The sequence below is a fragment of the Mesoplodon densirostris genome, chromosome 7 (genome assembly GCF_025265405.1).
Source record: "Mesoplodon densirostris isolate mMesDen1 chromosome 7, mMesDen1 primary haplotype, whole genome shotgun sequence".
Taxonomy (NCBI): domain Eukaryota; kingdom Metazoa; phylum Chordata; class Mammalia; order Artiodactyla; family Ziphiidae; genus Mesoplodon; species Mesoplodon densirostris.
This window is the reverse complement of record NC_082667.1, coordinates 50,569,621-50,589,041: the sequence shown is the minus strand read 5'-3', so window position 1 is coordinate 50,589,041 and position 19,421 is coordinate 50,569,621. Positions and strand designations below refer to the sequence as shown.

Genomic DNA, 19,421 nt, shown 5'->3' with positions numbered 1-19,421 from the left:
TTTACAGATCATTCATTCTTCACTTGGTATTTTAGAAAACTCCGTCTTCTATACAGTTTCTCCAAGAATGCTTTTTCAACATTGAACAAAATATTTTTAGAACTGGTTAATCTCGTGATAGATAAGTTGCCTATCTCATGAAGCTTACCAGAATTAGTATTCTGAATCATTCCTTTTTGCAAATAAACAAATGGAACATATAGAGCAATGAGAATGCATAAACTACAACTAAAGAATACAAATGGATTTATCTGACAGTGCCGAGCAAAAGACAGCAGAGACAAAAAATACATACTATGCAATTCTGATTACTAAAAAATTCAAGAGCAAGAAAAATTAATCTATGGTTCTAGAATGCAGGATAGTGATTAGCCTGATAAATGCAGAGGTAGTATCTGAAAAGGGCTTGAGGGGATTTCTGAGGGAATTTCTTGATCTGCATGCTGATTACACTATATATTCACTTTGCAAAAATTCACCAAGCTATGTATTTTGATTTGTGTACTTTTCTGTATGTTATACTTAAATACATATGTTATAATTAAATATATAAAAAGTTTACTTAGAAAGTGGGAAGTGTTAAATTTTACACTTAAAAGGTAAAAAATCCCAAGATTCCATTCTTTAAATTAAACCTTACCCTTTTCTGTGAGTCGACTAATGGCATCCCAGGACCTGCGGATACTCTCTGAACAATTTGGGCCACTTTTCCTAAAATCTGTAGTTACAATCTTCATAAATACACCACAAGGTACCATATTCTCAAACTGCCAGATGGGGGCAGAGGATGCAAGAGCTCTAAATGGTAAGAAGTCCAAGGAAGGAGAAAAGAAAAAAATGTAACTCATCGAATTCAAGTTTTAAAATTGAAACTTATATTGAACAAAAATGGTGAGAAAAATAACAGCTGTTAATGAAACAGAAATTAGAACTCTTAGTACAACAGAATAGAACATGTTTTACCCAAAACAAATCCCTACGTTTGCCTTGACAATTATTAAGAAAGTGCTCACATCCAACATAAGTGCATTTACCCAACCACCAAATGAGGATACTTCATCCTGAACCAGGCTGCAAGCATGCCACCGTAAGAGCCCCCTAGGGCAATGACAGGTTGATTTCTAGCTCCTGGGATTGTTCTTTTCAAGTATTTGATTAACTCTGCAAAATCAGCCAGAGCTTGTTCTGTTGTCAGAAAATTCAAGTGTCTGGAATCCTAAAGAAAAATAACAAAGAACATGGGTATAAATGTGCACATAAATAGCAGCTTAGGCATAGCATAGATCCAGAAAAAAGCCAGATAAGCTTTTCTCCAAATAGAATTTCTAGGTAACTGAGTTAAAACGCCCAGTCAAAGCAATAGCAATGCTGATTTAAACTCATGAAAAAGTGACTTTAAGTTTGTGGGAAGAAGATAATGTATTTTGCATTCAAATGTAATTTCTATTAAATGCTATTTACCAAAGACCTTGTTGAGGTAGTAGAAACAGCAGAGACAAACTGTAAGTAACATTTAACAACAAATGTGATAGAATACAATACTAATCTTAACAGACAACTACTCTATTCTAACTTTTATTTCAAATCTTGAAACATTTACAATGGCTACCATATAGGCAAAGGTAAAGTAAACCCTGTGGAAAATTGAAGTAAGAATCATCCGTAAAAATAAAAATCCCTTCCTCATCAGAAAGATGATTATTATGTCTGACATACCAACAACTGGAACACATCAGCCTGCCTGATGTACAAGTATAAAATTGGAGTTAAAAAAAAAAAAAGAAAAACAGCAACCTATGGAACAACTATTTTCAGACATTGGAAAACAAGCAACACAAGACTTTGAGCCCTGAGAGAAGGATACTCCGCAAGTAAGTTCCACGATCATCTAGTTCTCTACCTAGGGAGAATTTCCTCATTGCAGTATAGGGAGGTGGAACTCGGAGTCCTGCTTAGCTGAGAAGGCTAATGAAGTGTCTCCTTTGAAAAGGTGAAAACTAACTCTTCTCCTTTTGAACTTGGGCTGGACTTAGTGACTTGGCTCTAACACGAATAGAATGTGGCAGAAGTGATATGCGACTTACAATGTCAGGTCATAAAAAGCACTGCAGTTTCTACCTTGCTCTCTTGGATTGTCACATTTGAGGGAAGGTAGCTGCCATGTCAAAAGGTCACTCAAGCAGGCCTTTGGAAAAACCCAAGAGGGGATACACCGAAGCCTCTTACTAATACCCAGCATCAGTTTGTCACTCATGTGGATCTTCCCTATGAGCAGAGAGTGTCCTCCAGCCTCAATCAAGTCGTCAGATGACTGAAGCACTAACTGACATCTTAAGCTCATGAGATCCCCTGAAACAGAACCACCTAGCTGAGCCACTCCTAATTCCTTACCCACAGGAACTGTAAGATAATAAATGTTTTAAGCCACTAAGGTTTGAGGTAAACTGTTATGTAGCAATAGATAACTAACACACCTACATACCCATATCAGACTATCCTATTTGACCTTCACACTTTAGTCTCACCACTCTGACTACTCCCATCACCTGGTATATTTTGGAACCAGAGTTCCATCTTTCCTCTTTCCTACTCCTTTAACCTTCCCTCTTATCCAAGATGTATGCTTTCTGGCTTCTTACCTTCTCTCTCATTGTCTGTCACTATTCTTTACTTCCAGTTTTCATGGCACTATGTATAGCTGAGTGCAGTTTTTTCCCAAGTCTCACAATATATCTGTAATATTCCCCTACGCTACTGACAAATTCTGTGAGCACATGAAGGGAAGGAAGCATATCAAAGACAGCCCTTACCGCCATTTTGCTAGCAACGTATGAACCACAGTGACCTAGGAGAGGAGGTTGTTTCTATCTGCAACAAGCTGACTACCTCCCAATGGTTTCAGGACCTGTCAACTCCCCTAATCAGATAATTATACAAAATAATAAGCTAAAGGATAGAGTTTCCCACATAGCCTAACAAATATCAGCAAATTGCTCTGCTTTTCATTTATAAAACAAGGACTATTTATTTATTTATTTATTTATTTATAACATGAGCTAATAAAACCTCTGAAAATAAAAATTAAAAGTCCTTTCAAAACAGGAAGCCTAGAAAATGATTAACCCCAATCATTTCTAACTCAGATTTTTCCAAAAGCATGGTATGTGTATAACGGTGGTATGCATGATGATCTTAGGTAGTGAGTAAACATTTTTAATGTAATACTTGTTTTATTTCAATGTAATTTAGAGAAAAATAGTACATAAAGCCTTACTAAGATAACACTAAGTTTGAAAAGTGAGTTGTGGGACTTTCCTGGCAGTCCAGTGGTTAAGACTTCACCTTCCAATGCCGGGGGTTCAAGTTTGATCCCCGGTGGGGAGCTAAGATCCCACATGCCCTGGGGCCAAAAAAACAAAACATAAAACAGAAGCAATATTGTAACAAGTTCAATAAAGACTTTAAAAATGGTCCACATAAAAAAAAGTGAGTTATTTAAAGAAAAATAGTCAGTGAATAATAATACAGATGGCAAATTCATATAGCCAGAATCACAAGGGTAGTACTTGAGTGACTCAGTTGAGGAAAAGGTGTCCTGGCTTATTAAGTGTAGATTTGTGGCTGAGGCCAAAGCTCCTTGTGAGAACAGAAAGGCCAGAAGGGAATCCAAGTGGCCAGTTGGCCTCACTGAATTATAGCGATGATTTGTCCTTATTTTATTGAAAAACACCTTACTAAGCAAACATTTGCGCACTCATTACATTTTTTCCAGTGGTAGACCCAATAATTTAAGTGTATAATTTATAAAGCAGATTATTTACTGACTTTTTTTTTTTTTTTTGCGGTACGCGGGCCTCTCACTGCTGTGGCCCCTCCCGCTGCGGAGCACAGGCCCCGGACGCGCAGGCTCAGCGGCCACGGCTCACAGGCCCAGCTGCTCCGCGACATGTGGGATCCTCCCAGACTGGGGCACAAACCCGCGTCCCCTGCATCGGCAGGCGGACTCCCAACCACTGCGCAACCAGGGAAGCCCTACTGACATTTTTTAAACACTGAAAAGTTCCCTCCAATCTCTGCAGCCATAGATTAAGATTTGCCTGGTGAAGGCTAGCCTCATCACACTGAGTTAAAGACTGATCATTATACATAAAAAGTAAAGATTAAGTACAAATTACTGAAATTTCAGGCAGTTCAACTTAAAGCTAACATTTCTTTCTTACAGTGGGACATGTAATTAGAAAATGTTCTAAACTTAAAAGTAGAAAATACACCTACCTTGAAGGAGTTGGCACCAAAGGGTAGGGACTCTCCATAATATCGATGTTCAGCAAACACCAACATAGCTTTCAGTTCCTCAGCCATGTCCCACATGAACCCCTAGGAGGAATTTACAAATTCACAGGATAAAATCAGGTCATGAAAAAAAGTCTGAATCTTTTTGCAACTCATGAAATGGACCAAAAAGAGTTCTCTGAGAAGCTGCACAATTCATATTTGTTCCACAGGTAAATAATATAATTGCTGTTTCATTGTTGCACATCAATCTCACACTGCATTAGAGTGAAACAATTAAAAATAAGCCCAAGTTGCTCAACTACCAGTCATTCCAACTCTCCTTATTCTGACACTCTAGCCTCAGAATCAACATTATGTCTAAAATAGCCTTCAAATTGCACTGTGTGCCAAAGAATCTAGGAAAGAGCTGTGGATAACTAAGTTATCTGTCTACTCACAGATAACTTTTATTTATAACATGAAAGAGAACTGTACAAATAAACATATTGGACTCCCTTGGGTTTTATTTTTTTTTTTTTTTTTTTTTTTTTTTTTTTTTTTTTGCGGTATGCGGGCCTCTCACTGTTGTGGCCTCCCCCGTTGCGGAGCACAGGCTCCGGACGCGCAGGCTCCGGACGCGCAGGCTCAGCGGCCATGGCTCACGGGCCCAGCCGCTCCGCGGCATATGGGATCCTCCCAGACCGGGGCACGAACCCGTATCCCCTGCATCGGCAGGCGGACTCTCAACCACTTGCGCCACCAGGGAGGCCCCGGGTTTTATATTAATCTTATTTACATGAAGATAAATAGTAGCTAACCATAGCTAATATTAATTGAGTGCTTACAACTTGTCAGATACCCTTCTAAACACTTTATATGTATTCACTTAATTATCACAACAATCTAAGAGATAGGCATTTTGATTATACCCATTTTACAGACAAGGACGCTGAGGCACAAGAGTTTAAATAACCTGTGACAGTCACACGGCTAGAAAGTGGTAGAGCTAGGATTCAAGCACAGGCCATCTGGCTCCAGAACACAATCATCAAGTGCAGTAAGACCTCCTATTTCCACACATAATGCTGGTCATTAATCAACCATTGCATTTTTTCACTTACCTCAAATTGTGCCCTCAGAATCCTTCTTAACAAAGCATTCTAGGTGCCCAACTTCAATCAACTAGATTTAGATTTAGCACAGATTAAAACTACTTGTCATTCCCAGTGCACATTATTGCTTTTTAATGAGCTGTTGCTCCCTAACAAAGACTAAGAAACTCTAAGTTTTTTTTGTTTGTCTTGACCAATAAACGAACAATTAAAAGAGCTGTATGCATGTGAGGACAGAGAATTTAACCTGGTATCTGTGATGGTTTCAATAACCCCCATTTTCTCTCTTAACACCTTGCTCATTCCCTGCCATGAATCTACAGATTCTGTAACACCAGCTCAGGATGCCCTCCTCTGCCTGCCCCCACTATGGCTTACTGATCACACCCTCCTCTCAATACCACTGTGCTAGGTATAGATCTCTATTACTTTGTTGCAATATTTGCTTACATGTGTGTCTGACCCTACCAGACTATGAGCTTCTTAAGGGTAAGGATCATCCATCAAAGTAGCCAGAGGAGTTGACCTCAGGGTTTGAGAGGAAGCAACTGTATTAAGTGATTATTTACCTGTACCTACTTCAGGGTGTTTTATTTTTCAAAAGAGGTCCATGTAACATATTAATATTAAATAACATTATGTGCCAGCATTGTTCTAAGTTCCTAATTCTTATTTGCCCTCATAACAACTCAATTAACTAGACATTATTATAACCATTTAATATATAAAAACTAAGGCACAGAATAAGAAACTTACTCAAAGTCACAAAGCATAGTGGCAAAACCAGAATTCAAATCTTATCACTGGCTGACATCTTCACTCTTGACCACTATGTTATACTGCCTCTCAATAAATAAATGTCCAGAATATGTAAATATGCAACCCAAACATTTTAGTATGTAAAGGAAGGTGTGTCTAGGGCTGAGAAAGGGCCAAGATCTGTCCTTCTAGGATCTGCCTCTATCAGGTACCTGGAACTCTTCCTACCCTGAGTAGCTCTTCCTTTCTACCACTTCAGAGGTCAGAGGTTCCCAGCAAGTCTTATTAAATTATGCTGCAGTGCCTGTCAGAGCAGTGGGGTCTGTGGAGGCAGGAACAGTTGCCTACCTCTGATAAAGAACAAGAGCTGGGAAAATAACTGGATAGGAGAAGCTGCCCCGTGGCCTTGGCATAAAAGAGAAATCACATTAGAAAGAGAAAGGGAGACAAGGCAGCCTCAGTTGTTTCACAGAATAACAGAGCAGGAATCTGATGGAAAATAAGTCCTGATTTCATCTGTCACTCATCTAAGAGAGACAGATATCTAGGATCTCAGCTCTTAGGGAATTATTTTATTTTCAACTAACATATTTAGACTATTAGCATTCCTAAGGAAATAATCAGAAATGTGGAATGTGATAACACAGTATAATTGGGTTCATAGCTTTGCTTTCAGTGCAGTTCAGTTCAACATTTACTAAGACCTCCTGAATACCAGGCACCATGCCAGACATTGGCAGTGGAGAAAATATGATTCAGTCCCCACTTTAAGGTAATTCACAGACTAGTTTTTCGGTAGAAAGTTGCCATTTTCTAGTCTTAGCTCTGGAACATTAAAAAGGAAAATTTCTTCCTTTCATGTGTCCTCCTAAATTAAGTTTTGTTAACAGATTCAAGCATTATTATAAAAGATGATAGAATATATAGTCAGGGAAGCAAGATAACAGCTACATTTTTTTACCCTCACAAATATTAAGAAAAATGGTAGAACAGGAAAGCTAAAATATAGCTACAGTTTTACCTTTGTCCATTCCTATTTGACAATCAAACTTGTATTAGTTTTTCTTATTTGTACTGGCTTTGTTTAGATTTTATTAATTCATTCATTTAACAAATATTTATTGAGTACCTACTATATGCCTAGCACAGTCCTGGATCTGAGCATACAACACTGAACAAACAAAAATTCCTGACCTTGTGTTCACATTCTAGAGACCATAATAATAATAATAAACTATATCCATAACATTCCTACTCCCATTTGCCTCATATCCTTGTTCAATCGTTAAATAAGCTGGGATTTTTTTTTAATCTTTTAAAATTCAATTGTCCAAAAATAGTATTTCATTCTTTGCATGTGTAATTCTTTAAGGCTGAACAGGCTTGTTGGATATCTGTATTTATTCTTTTGTGAACTGCCTATTCATGTACTTTTGCTGTTTTTCTATTATTCGTGAGTTTGTCTTTTTGTTATTTTTTAAAGAACTTCACAATACAGAAATAGTCATATATACTGCAAAAGATTTTTTCCAGTTGATCATAATAAAAAGGAAATTGAGCCCAGAGTTTCACAAATCTGCACATACCGTATTATTGCAAAACCAGATAATGTCCCCTTCATTACCAGTGTAGAAAAGTATAGATCCACCATCTTCCTTCCAATGTTTATCAGCTATTAGGTACCGTTGTTTAAAAGTTTTATCAGTATGAAATCCAAAATGATCAACCTATGACAAAAAAGAAACAGACAAGACATATTTCAAAGGAAAGTTATTAAATATCAAACAAGTATTTACATTTATTCTTCCATTAGAATCAATCTATGCTACAAAAATCACAAAAAAAAATTTAAACTTCATTTGGTTTCATTAGTAGTAGTAATATTGATATTGTTATTTTGAAATTATTTTCTTTATATTTTAAGATAAAGCAATGTTATTGGTGGTCAAGATTTTCAGTGTAAGACAAAAGATACAATTATAAAATCAAGTAGCTACTTAAAAACACAATAATGTTAAAATTGAATGAAACAGTAGAACCTATTAATTGGAACCTATTTATTTTTAAAATACAGACATTCCTTACTACCTGAATTTTCATTATTGAAACTTTTAATATCAAAATTCAAGGACTAAACAGACCACTGAAAAGGTCTATAAACATTGTCACCCCAATAACAATTAACATTCCAAGGGCCAGGATTTTGGTATCTAATACTATTCCCCACTAAAAGGAATAGGGCTTGTTAGTGAAATGGTTGCCTGACATTTGGGACAAGAAAGCTACAAGATAAACCAATGCATCTTCCTGTGCAAGGAAGCACTCAAAAATTAATGGAGTTATATCTAACAAATATAGGAGCCAACTACAAAGGACTATCATTAGCTAAAGTTTTAATAAATTGAACATAAAACAAATTGAACATAAGAATAATGATTGTAGTTGATTGAAACGTTCAATTCATGAAAATCCATTACTCCATAAGGATATCAAAAAAGAAAAAGCAAGAAAAATATTCATTCGCCACCATTTAAGTTATTTATTAAACCAACTCCTCACTTAGAAGTTGTAAATAAAAAAGTAAAGAACTCAACATTTAACCTGCCTTTCCAATAGAATTATATTTCAGGGTACCAAATAGTTCCAGTTGATGAAAAAGAGCTCTGTTTTACCAAATGTCAGCTAATGCAGAAGGAATGACAATATTAGAAAAATGATATTTGGCAAACCCTAGTGAAGTTACTGATTCAGGCAAGAATTACCAAATAGTGTTAAAAGCATTAGAAGAATGGATGACAGGAAAATGAACATTCATATTACTACCAAAGTAATACCATAGAGAATACTGTCACAAGATCAGGCTGTCATCACCTTAACCTAGTAATCAAAGTTAGCGGGCCTCCCTGGTGGCGCAAGTGGTTGAGAGTCCGCCTGCCGATGCAGGGGACACGGGTTCGTGCCCCGGTCTGGGAGGATCCCATATGCCGCGGAGCGGCTGGGCCCGTGAGCCATGGCCGCTGAGCCTGCGCGTCCGGAGCCTGCGCGTCCGGAGCCTGCGCGTCCGGAGCCTGTGCTCCGCAACGGGGGAGGCCACAACAGTGAGAGGCCCGCATACCGCAAAAAAAAAAAAAAAAAAAAGTTAGCATCACTAACAGTGGTGTGAGCAGGAATTATGTATCTCCTCACATGGTACAACACAAAGCACATTTCACCTATGATGAATTCTTGCCAAAAATGTTCAACTTCTAGCTTAGTCCAGTCTTTACATCTAATTTCCAGTTTCTGGGAAATACAAAGGGTAGAAAAACAAACTGAAGATACTCTGAAGAGGCAATCAGACAAATCCAAAGGTAAGACATTTTACAAGAAAAAGGCAAGGCAATATCCTGATAAAAGGACTGTTTTAGATTAAATAAATTTTAAGGAACATAATAATCAGATGCAATGCCTGATTCCAGATTGTATCTTGGTTTGAACAAATAAGATATAAATGAAAATTTAGGGACAACTGGGTTAATTTAAATATGGACTAGGTATTAGGTGAGACTAAGGACTTGTTAATTTTTTTTTTTTTTTGCGGTACGCGGGCCTCTAACTGTCGTGGCCTCTCCCGTTGCGGAGCACAGGCTCCGGATGCGCAGGCCCAGCGGCCATGGCTCACGGGCCCAGCCGCTCCGCGGCATATGGGATCCTCCCAACCAGGGCACGAACCCGTATCCCCTGCATCGGCAGGCGGACTCTCAACCACTGCACCACCAAGGAGGCCCAGGACTTGTTAATTTTGTTAAGAGTGATCATATTGTTTTGGCTACATAAAAAAATGTTTTTCTTTTTCTACAGCTGTACATTGAAGGATTTAGAGAGAAAACGTCATGCAGTCTATAATTTACTTGAAAATACTTCAGCATAAAAAAGTAAAATGAATTTAAAGGAAAAAATGTAATCTACACTGAGAGAAAAAAACACACTGGATACTGAGCCTTTGTGAGATACAATATAAAACACGTCAGAATGACACAATTTTAAGCTTACATTGAACTTTAAATATATTTTTTGAGTTTTTTCACCCTTCTCTTAATAAACTCACCATTTAAAAAATACAATTATTAAACCCTATAATACGGTAAAGTTCATATACAACTATCTGAATTTAAAGAGTTACCCAACAGTACAGAGCCCACTAAGCCTTTAGAGTCATAGTGTTTGAATTCTTCAGTGCTTTGGAGGGACAGGAGTGAGAATACAGGGTGCTCTGGGGCACACATAGGCTGATCCAGTGCTGCTCCAGCCTTCCTGGGGCAGGAGCTGGTTCTGACCTAATCCAGACCTTGTAAGATTTCCCTTGGCCATTCTAAAACAGATGGAACTTCCTGCACCCACTCCATCTACACACACACACACACACACACACACACACACATACATGCATACTTCACATTCATACCAGAGGTCCCAAAATGCAAGTTTCTCAAAACTGCACCTAATGCACACTTCCCAATGTCCACGATCATCACTATATATAGTCCTAAAATACAAGCTATTCTAATACAAAGACTATCTACCTTTCAGGAAAATAAGCAGTCTGTATGGAACAGGTATATAATAATGATGTCCATGTGCTAAAAAAACCCTCCTATGACGTATGTTAACTCTCTCAATCACTTATTCAACAAGCATCTATTGAATGGGCCAAGTACTTGTTCTAGGCCAAGTAGTAAACTAAGCAACAGGATAAAGAGTTAGCTGAGCCACAGCTCCTTGATTTAACGTAAACTAATTCAATTATACCCACTAAGCCTAAAAGTAAAAAAGAGCAAGAGAAACAGGCAAACAGTGAAGGGAAGATAGACAAGTGATTCCACTTGCTTCCATTCAAATTAGTAGTGTTTCTCCACATGAGGTCCCTAGATATCAGTATCAGCTTCATCTGGGACTTGTTAAAAATGCAAATTACCTGGCTGAATCCCAGGCCTACTGAATTAGAAACTGTGGAGAGTAGAACTCAGTAACTTGTGTTTTAACAAGCCCTCCAAGTAATTCTGATGTACAGCTAACATTTTGAGAACCAATGAGTTAGCATAAGCCCCCAAATAAGACAAGAATCTGCTATTCCCTCTCTTGATCTAGGTTTCAGAATACTTCTAATATGTAAGCATCTCACTATGCTGAATGAAACTCTGATGTTTAAAGATGTGAATTACCCCCCAACACAGCCCCTAGATACAAGCCAACTGCATCACTTGAAGCTCAACAGGAAAAACCATCACCTGTTTCAACAAAGGAAGAAGGACTAGCTGTGTTGGACTTAAAGGAAGGACGTACACAGCTCTCTAACAAGATGCCTTCCCCTGGTATTCTCAAAGATAATTCTGCTATAGTGATTTTCAACTTACCCACTGACTTTAGAGCCTAGCCTTGTAAAATGATATTGCCGTTCCCTTTAAAAGCAGCCCACAAAGAAACCTATTTCAATAATACAGTCTAAAGGTTTCAGATTTGAAAACATGGGTATGTGTTTGCATATATCATGTTAAATGTATATGGTAAAAAAATTCTCACCAGAGGAAGAGCTTGTGTCTAGAATTACAAGAGCCACAAGAACTTTAGACAGAAAGCCAAACCTTCTTCTGTGGCTGCTCTCAGGGCACTCCTGCTCCTAGCAATCCCTAACTGTTTAGCTTGGGGGAAAGCCGGTGGAACTCTGGTATGACAGAAAGAAAGCAGGTTAGAAGTCAATAGATCTGAACTTGAATTGCTACTGTGGGGCCTCAGGCAAGTCACTTAACCTCTGTGAGCCCCGCTGTTGTCCTATATAAAATAAGGATAATAACACATGACTCAAAGGATTGCTATGAAGATTAGAGAAAACATATCCAAAGTATTAGGTATAGTCCCTGGTATATAATACATGCTCAGTGAATGTTAGCTCTCCACTCCATCCCATCTGCACACCAATCCTAAGCATGGAGTACTTAGATGGGGTAAATAAGGCAGAGAGTGATGAAGCTCTTCACAGAATTATAGGACATACCCTTAGAATGTCAAAATCTCCTACCTCTTGAGTGCTTCACCTAAATATTAAACAGCTAGAAAGAGGTAGTGAAATATCATTTACAAAACATTAGTTTGCAGAATTTTCTTGACTCTTCCTAATTATCAACGATATCAAGTTTGGGCTACACAACTGTAGATTTTCCAATACCTAACGACCCAGCATACTAGGTACAGTGTGCCCTCTGCTGTTGAGAACTGAGGCCTGCATGCCACTTACAGCCCTGTGCTCCTGAACAGAGATTTTATAAATCACAACATAAAAGGAGACAGGGACGTAGAAGCCATTTGATCTGCGTTGTTCAACTGAAGAAACCAGACTCAAAGAGGTCAAGTGCCTTGGTCAAGGTTACAAGTCAGAGGCAAACCTGGAATTTTTAATTGTTTTTTCAATTTGGTGTATTGAGATAACTAAAATAATTAATAGCACTGTAAAAGCCACACAGGCATGACCTCAAAAAAGTAAAAATACCTCTAGTCACACACAGCAGTCCTTTCTAGAATGTGGTCCTATAAATTTCAGGCGATGCTTCCCTTCTTCACCTTGAGGATAAAGAGATCCATGAGAATGGGTAGGCAAGAAGGAATAAAGAGAACAACAACCTTTAAATAGTTTATTGTGGCAAAAATAACTATTTGGACTTTAAAACTGCTCAAAAATAAAATTTACACCCAGAAAAGCCTGTAAGAACACCACATCTATTAGAAACAGTTTTGGTGGCAACTTGGAGTGAGGGTTAACACAGAGCACCTGCTCGGTGTCTGGTACTGTGCTGGTGCTTTACACAAATCACCTCACCATCCTCCCCATTACCCTCTGGGGGCATGTTCATTATACCAGTCTTATAATAAGGACACTGAAGCTCAGAGAGGTCAGATAACTTGTCCAAGGTAATATAACTAATAAATGAGTCAAACACAATTGTTTTTCATGTGCTTTATCCACTACCCAATCCTACCTTTGACAAAATCCAGCCTGCTTTTTTTCACTGTAACACACTATGGCAGATAGGGCTGACTACAAACTTCAACCTTCAGCAGGGGACACTAGAGTATCTTCATTTGCAAAATGAAGTACATATCCCCAAACACATACTAACAGTTATACTAAAGCATATGGTCTTTTCACTGACCTGACTCAAGAACTGTTACTATATTGTTTTTAACTCATTTAATCAGGTGGCTGATAAAAAAAAATCACGTTGACTCTTAGTAGCTTTTAGTTTTAAGAAACTCAGTATACAGTTGGTTTCATTTACCCAGATATATCATACCCAGATATATGATAATAGTTAACTGAAATTTTACTAAACATATGAAAAGTATACTCAGAGATATACAAGACAAAAAAATAGACTCACACCTCCAATACATCAAAGCACCTTGAAAGAGGGCTCTCTGGTCTCCAATTCTAATCCAGAGATGTTAAAATGAAATAAGATGGCCTTTCTTCCATTTGATGTGTGTACCCTGTATTAATTATGGAATTATGGCATTACATTCTATTAGAGTTCCTAAATGGAGACTGACATTGTTTCTGAGCAAGCTTGATCTCCCCTGAAGGGGTAGACACCTTCATGTTAGAAGGACACAATTTCTCAAAGAAGGAACCAAAACCTGAAAGGAAGGTAGGGTTTAGGCAGGATCTAGGTCTATAGTTGGAGGAAAGTCCTATGAGTGGGGTCCTACTAAGTTGTCCCTCACACAGGAGTAGCCACAGAACTGGGTCAAGATGGGAGAGCAAGCCATATCTTATGAGTCAGATCATGGGTGACTAGGTTTATTTCTACTTTATTATGTCAGAACCTTTCAAGAATCTCTTGAATGTTCTACCTTTGTTCATCTGTACTTCAAAGATACCAGGAAAGATTGGAGAGTAAATCTGACTTAAAAGAATTAAAAGGGAAACAGTATCCCTTGATGACAGAGTCGTGGTGGTGATAAGGAAAAGAATCACAAGTCCCTCCAAGAGGAAGGTGAGTTCAAGAAACAGGAATGTCATTCCCTTCCCACAGGGATGCTCCCTTCATTGCCAACCTTAGCAGGTCTAGTTTCCATTTTAAAAGGGAGGTGGAAGTTTCCTCAGAGATAACCTTCAAATGAAATCATCCTCCTATGTAATAAGATGCTACATATCTTCACACATCTTTCTGTCCATATTAATATAAGAGAGAAAATTGTATTCCTTCCTTCTGTATATTATTTGTAACCTACTTCTAGTCTCAAAAAAGAAACTCTTAGATATAAATTATTTACTTAAAGATAAAACAAACTGGGAAGGGAATAAAAGGATATGAGAGAGTCCGCCGTGGAAAAAGTTTGGCTATCCAGCTTCCTACACCTACAAATGAATTGTTAGAAAGGCAAGAACACAATAGCTACCACAGTGTCCCTGTACAAGATAGATACTTTATAAATAATTATTAAATGAATGCAGTCCAAATCTTCCCAATGTGGTTCCCCACATTTCTGTGTAAAAGGTCCTCTTGTTAATGTTAAAATTCTCATAGACACTTTATATCATGTTATATCAAGCCAGTGCTTGAGAAAATATAAGAGAAGCTATTATAAATTCAGTAGTGGTATAAATAAATATCACAACAGCATCTAAAAATAGTATATACTATTTTTAATAGTATATACTTGGTAGGAAAATGGATTCAACACAATTCTACAGTGTTCAGGAAGCCTCCTTTCCCCTGACCAAAGACTTTGGACCCCAAAAGGAGAATCCCATTCTAAATTACCAAAATTCTATGACATCAAAATATTCTCTGCTCTACTACTAAAACAAAGGTGAAGATATCCTGCCCTTAAGAACACCTAAAACATTCCAGTAAATCAAGAAATAACATGTTTTGTCAAACAACAGTCAGGTGTTTCAGCAGAGGAAGATTCTGGCATCATCTGTTGGCTAAACAGCTCTGTGAGAGCACCACACAATCAATAACTTCCTGTGGCTTCAGGAAGCTCTGTACCACTAGAATTACCTGACCACAGTTTAAGCTCTAAAATTAGAGATAAAGTGTCACTGCAATTATTAAATATCTAAATTTTAGTAAATGTTACATCGTCAGAGGGCACTGTTGTATAAATATTGGGTTGGCCAAAAAGTTCGTTCGGGGTTTTCCATGTTATGGGAAAAACCTGAACGACTTTTTGGCCAATCCAATAGTAAAGTAGGAGAACCGTTAGGTTTTAAATACTAGATTCATAAAATTTTAGGACAGTAAGGGAACTTAAATCTCAAGTCCAAACTCTTAAATGAAAAAACCTGAGATACAAAAATGTCAATTATTTCACATCTTTCTTTTTAAATAAAGATATATTCACATAGTTTAAAGTCAGGGTTCAAAATGCATGCTGTTAGAAGTCAGACTAGTGATTACCCTTGTGGGAGGAAGTCACTCTAAAAGAGAATGAGAGGATTCTGGATTTAGGATGGTGCATTTTTCTATACCTATAAGACAATTAGCAAATAGATTTGTAAACACTTAAGATTTCCTTTAAGATACATGTATTATGTACATATGATGTTTATATTTCTATTTCACTATAGTCCTATGTAAATTATATTAAACTAAATCACATTTATATTAAATTTTTCTTCAGACTATACTACAAAGCTACAGTAATCAAGACAGTATGGTACTGGCACAAAAACAGAAATATAGATTAATGGAACAGGATAGAAAGCCCAGAGATAAACCCAGACACATATGGTCACCTTATTATTGATAAAGGAGGCAAGAATATATAATGGGGGGCTTCCCTGGTGGCGCAGTGGTTGGGAGTCTGCCTGCCGATGCAGGGGACACAGGTTTGTGCCCCAGTCCAGGAGGATCCCACGTGCCGCAAAGCGGCTGGGCCTGTGAGCCATGGCCACTGAGCCTGCGCATCCGGAGCCTGTGCTCCGCAGCGGGAGAGGCCACAGCAGTGAGAGGCCCACATACCACAAAAAAAAAAAAAAAAAAAAAAAAAAGAATATATAGTGGGGAAAAGACAGCCTCTTCAATAAGTGGTGCTGAGAAAAATGGACAGCTACACATAAAACAATGAAATTAGAACACTCCCTAACACCATACACAAACATAAACTCAAAATGGATTAAAGACCTAAATGTAAGGCCAGACACTATGAAACTCTTAGAGGAAAACATAGGCAGAACACTCTGTGACATAAATCACAGCAAGATCCTTTTTGACCCACCTCCTAGAGAAATGGAAATAAAAACAAAAAAAACCAAATGGGACCTAATGAAACTTCAAAGCTTTTGCACAGCAAAGAAAAACATAAATAAGATGAAAAGACAACCCTCAGAATGGGAGAAAATATTTGCAAACGAAGCAACTGACAAAGGATTAATCTCCAAAATGTACAAGCAGCTCATGCAGCTCAATATCAAAAAACAACCCAATCCAAAAATGGGCAGAAGACCTAAATAGACATTTCTCCAAAGAAGATATACAGATTGCCCACAAACACATGAAAGCATGCTCAACATCACTAATCATTAGAGAAATGCAAATCAAAACTACAATAAGGTATCACCTCACACCAGTCAGAATGGTCATCATCAAAAAATCTACAAACAATAAATGATGGAGAGGGTGTAGAGGAAAGGGAACCGTCTTGCCCTGTTGGTGGGAATGTAAATTGATACAGCCACTATGGAGAACAGTATGGAGGTTCCTTAAAAAGCTAAAAATAGAACTACCATACGACCCAGCAATTCCACTACTGGGCATATACCCTGAGAAAACCATAATTCAAAAAGAGTCATGTACCACAATGTTCATTGCAGCTCTATTTACAATAGCCAGGACATGGAAGCAACCTAAGTGTCCATTGACAGATGAATGGATAAAGAATATATGCAATGGAATACTACTCAGAAACGAAATTGAGTTATTTGTAGTGAGATGGATGGACATAGAGTCTGTCATACAGAGTGAAGTAAGTCAGAAAGAGAAAAATAAATACTATATGCTAACACATATATAGAATCTAAAAAAAAAAATGGTTCTGAAGAACCTAGGGGCAGGACAGGAATAAAGATGCAGACATAGAGAGTGGACTTGAGGATACAGGGAGGGGGAAGGGTAAGCTGAGACAAAGTGAGAGAGTGGCAATGGACATATATACACTACCAAATGTAAAATAGATAGCTAGTGGGAAGCAGCCACATGGCACAGGGAGATCAGCTCGGTGCTTTGTGACCAACTAGAGGGGTGGGATAGGGAGGGTGGGAGGGAGACCCAAAAGGGAGGAGATATGGGGATGTATGTATATGTATAGCTGATTCACTTTGTTATAAAGCAGAAACTAACATACCATTGTAAAGCAATTGCACTCCAATAAAGATGTTTAAAAATTTTTTTTTTCTTTCACTTAAAAATGTGTATTGAGTATTCATTAGTGACAGGCATTAGGAAAGAGAACGGAGTAAGATACAATTCCATCTCTCAAGTTTTGAATCTAAAAAAAGTGATGAGCATACTAATAAACAATCACAAGATGGTATGGTTTAAGTTCTATATACAAAGTGCTGCGGGAGCTTAGAAGTTACATTCCGACCTGCAGGAATCATGCAAGGCTTCACCAAGGAAGTGACATCTGAGGTGAACTCGGAAGAGTAACAAGAATATTTCCAAGTACAGAAAAGCATGTCAAGCAAAGGGAGCATGAGGAACTCTGCAGAACAAGCATATTCAGGAACTGTTGTTGTTTGTGGCAGAAGATATACAGTTCATGAGGAGAAGAGATGGGAGATGAGATTAGATTCACCAGGCTGCCACCTGATGTACATAGGAAAATCTCCCTATAAAGAGAAACCTAACTGAAATCTGAGATTGCCTCTCTAAACCAACAGTGAATGAAATAGGTACGCTAGAAATAGAGCCTTAATGAGGCAGAGACTTCCATCTGTTGTGTCCACTGCGAAGTCCCCAGTGACTAGAATAATGTCTGGCACATGGTAGAAGATCAATGACTATACACAGAATAAATACACGCATGCATACATCCTAGCTCTGCAGTTGGTATTAAAACAAACCCAACACAGCTTCAGAGAACAGCATGACTCAAAGCAATGAGAATGGAAATCAAAGTTCCCAAGATCAAGTTTGTGAGGATTCATTTATTGCATGGGTCTGTTACTGGCTTTGGAAGAGTTGCAGAATGCTGTAGTCAGATGTGCCTTTTGCCCAGTGACAAATCACGTGCCTGAGGAAGAACCCAAGAATAAAACCTAAACCCGACTCATAAGAGTTTAGCTTTATCCAGCCTGCTGAGGAACCAGGAACTGCATGCCCTCTGCTGGGAGGAGAAACAGGAAGATAAATACCTACAAATTAATATAGACAAAAGGCCAGCATCTAGGTGGAGGGGCAGGGGAAGGACTAATCAGCATTTTACTGAAGCATATAACCTAAAAGGTCAGGTATGACCTGTGACAGGGTTATAGTCACAGTTTTTAGGGCTGTAAAGGACTTAAACCTGTGGCTCTCTGGCAGTGCACAGTTATTTAACCTGAATGACAACTTCTTGTAAAATGTATATTATACTGGCTCATTCAGCAGCATACTAGTGTTCAGTATACCCAAATGTGCTGCAAAATGTCGATCTGATCAATGTATAAGATACGTTTTTCCACAAAGAGTTTTATGAAGAAGAAAGAAACATGGTAGAGGTATAATGCCCAAAGGCAAAAAGTGATTAGAGGGAATAGCTGAGAGTATAGGTGAGGGGGGATTAGTGATGCTGGGAGATTCTGAGGAGACAGAAGAAAATGGGGTCAAGACACAGATGAAGGGATTTGATTTGGACAGGAGGAACCCCTCCTCTGTTGGGAAACAGTTGGGTGCAGAAGGAACTACATTTCTAGGTGGAAAAGGAGAACATTGACGGGGTTCTGGCTAAAACGCCTCTTGTACAACAACTAAGTTTTTTAATCAGTGAAGTAGGGGGCAAGGCTACCTACTAAAAGAGAGTAAAAGGACATAGTGTGGCAATGATTTGAAGATAGAGGTGAAAGTGCAGCATGGAAGAAGGAACTGATGCTCAGGCCTTCATAGGATCCCTGAGTTTAGAGACTAAATTTGCAGGTACAACAATCTACCTAGTTGTGGGTTTGCTTCAACAGACATCCGCCACCCAGGATAGGAGTAGAGAAGTTTAATGGCTGGATAAAACTAGGATAGGAATTTCATAAAGAGGCTGTGA

General features: G+C 38.2%; 1 protein-coding gene across 5 annotated transcripts in view; it reads right to left on the bottom strand.

Moving 5' to 3' along the window:
* Window positions 1-19,421, bottom strand: part of PRCP (prolylcarboxypeptidase) — a 73,075-nt gene that overhangs the window by 26,298 nt on the left and 27,356 nt on the right. For all 5 annotated transcript variants that reach the window (XM_060104020.1, XM_060104023.1, XM_060104022.1 and 2 more), the window contains 4 exons: window positions 7,733-7,873; window positions 4,276-4,377; window positions 1,035-1,216; window positions 641-798 (listed from right to left, as the gene is read on the bottom strand). In XM_060104020.1, coding sequence (XP_059960003.1) covers window positions 641-798; window positions 1,035-1,216; window positions 4,276-4,377; window positions 7,733-7,873 — 583 coding nt within the window. The remainder of the gene's footprint in view (window positions 1-640; window positions 799-1,034; window positions 1,217-4,275; window positions 4,378-7,732; window positions 7,874-19,421) is intronic.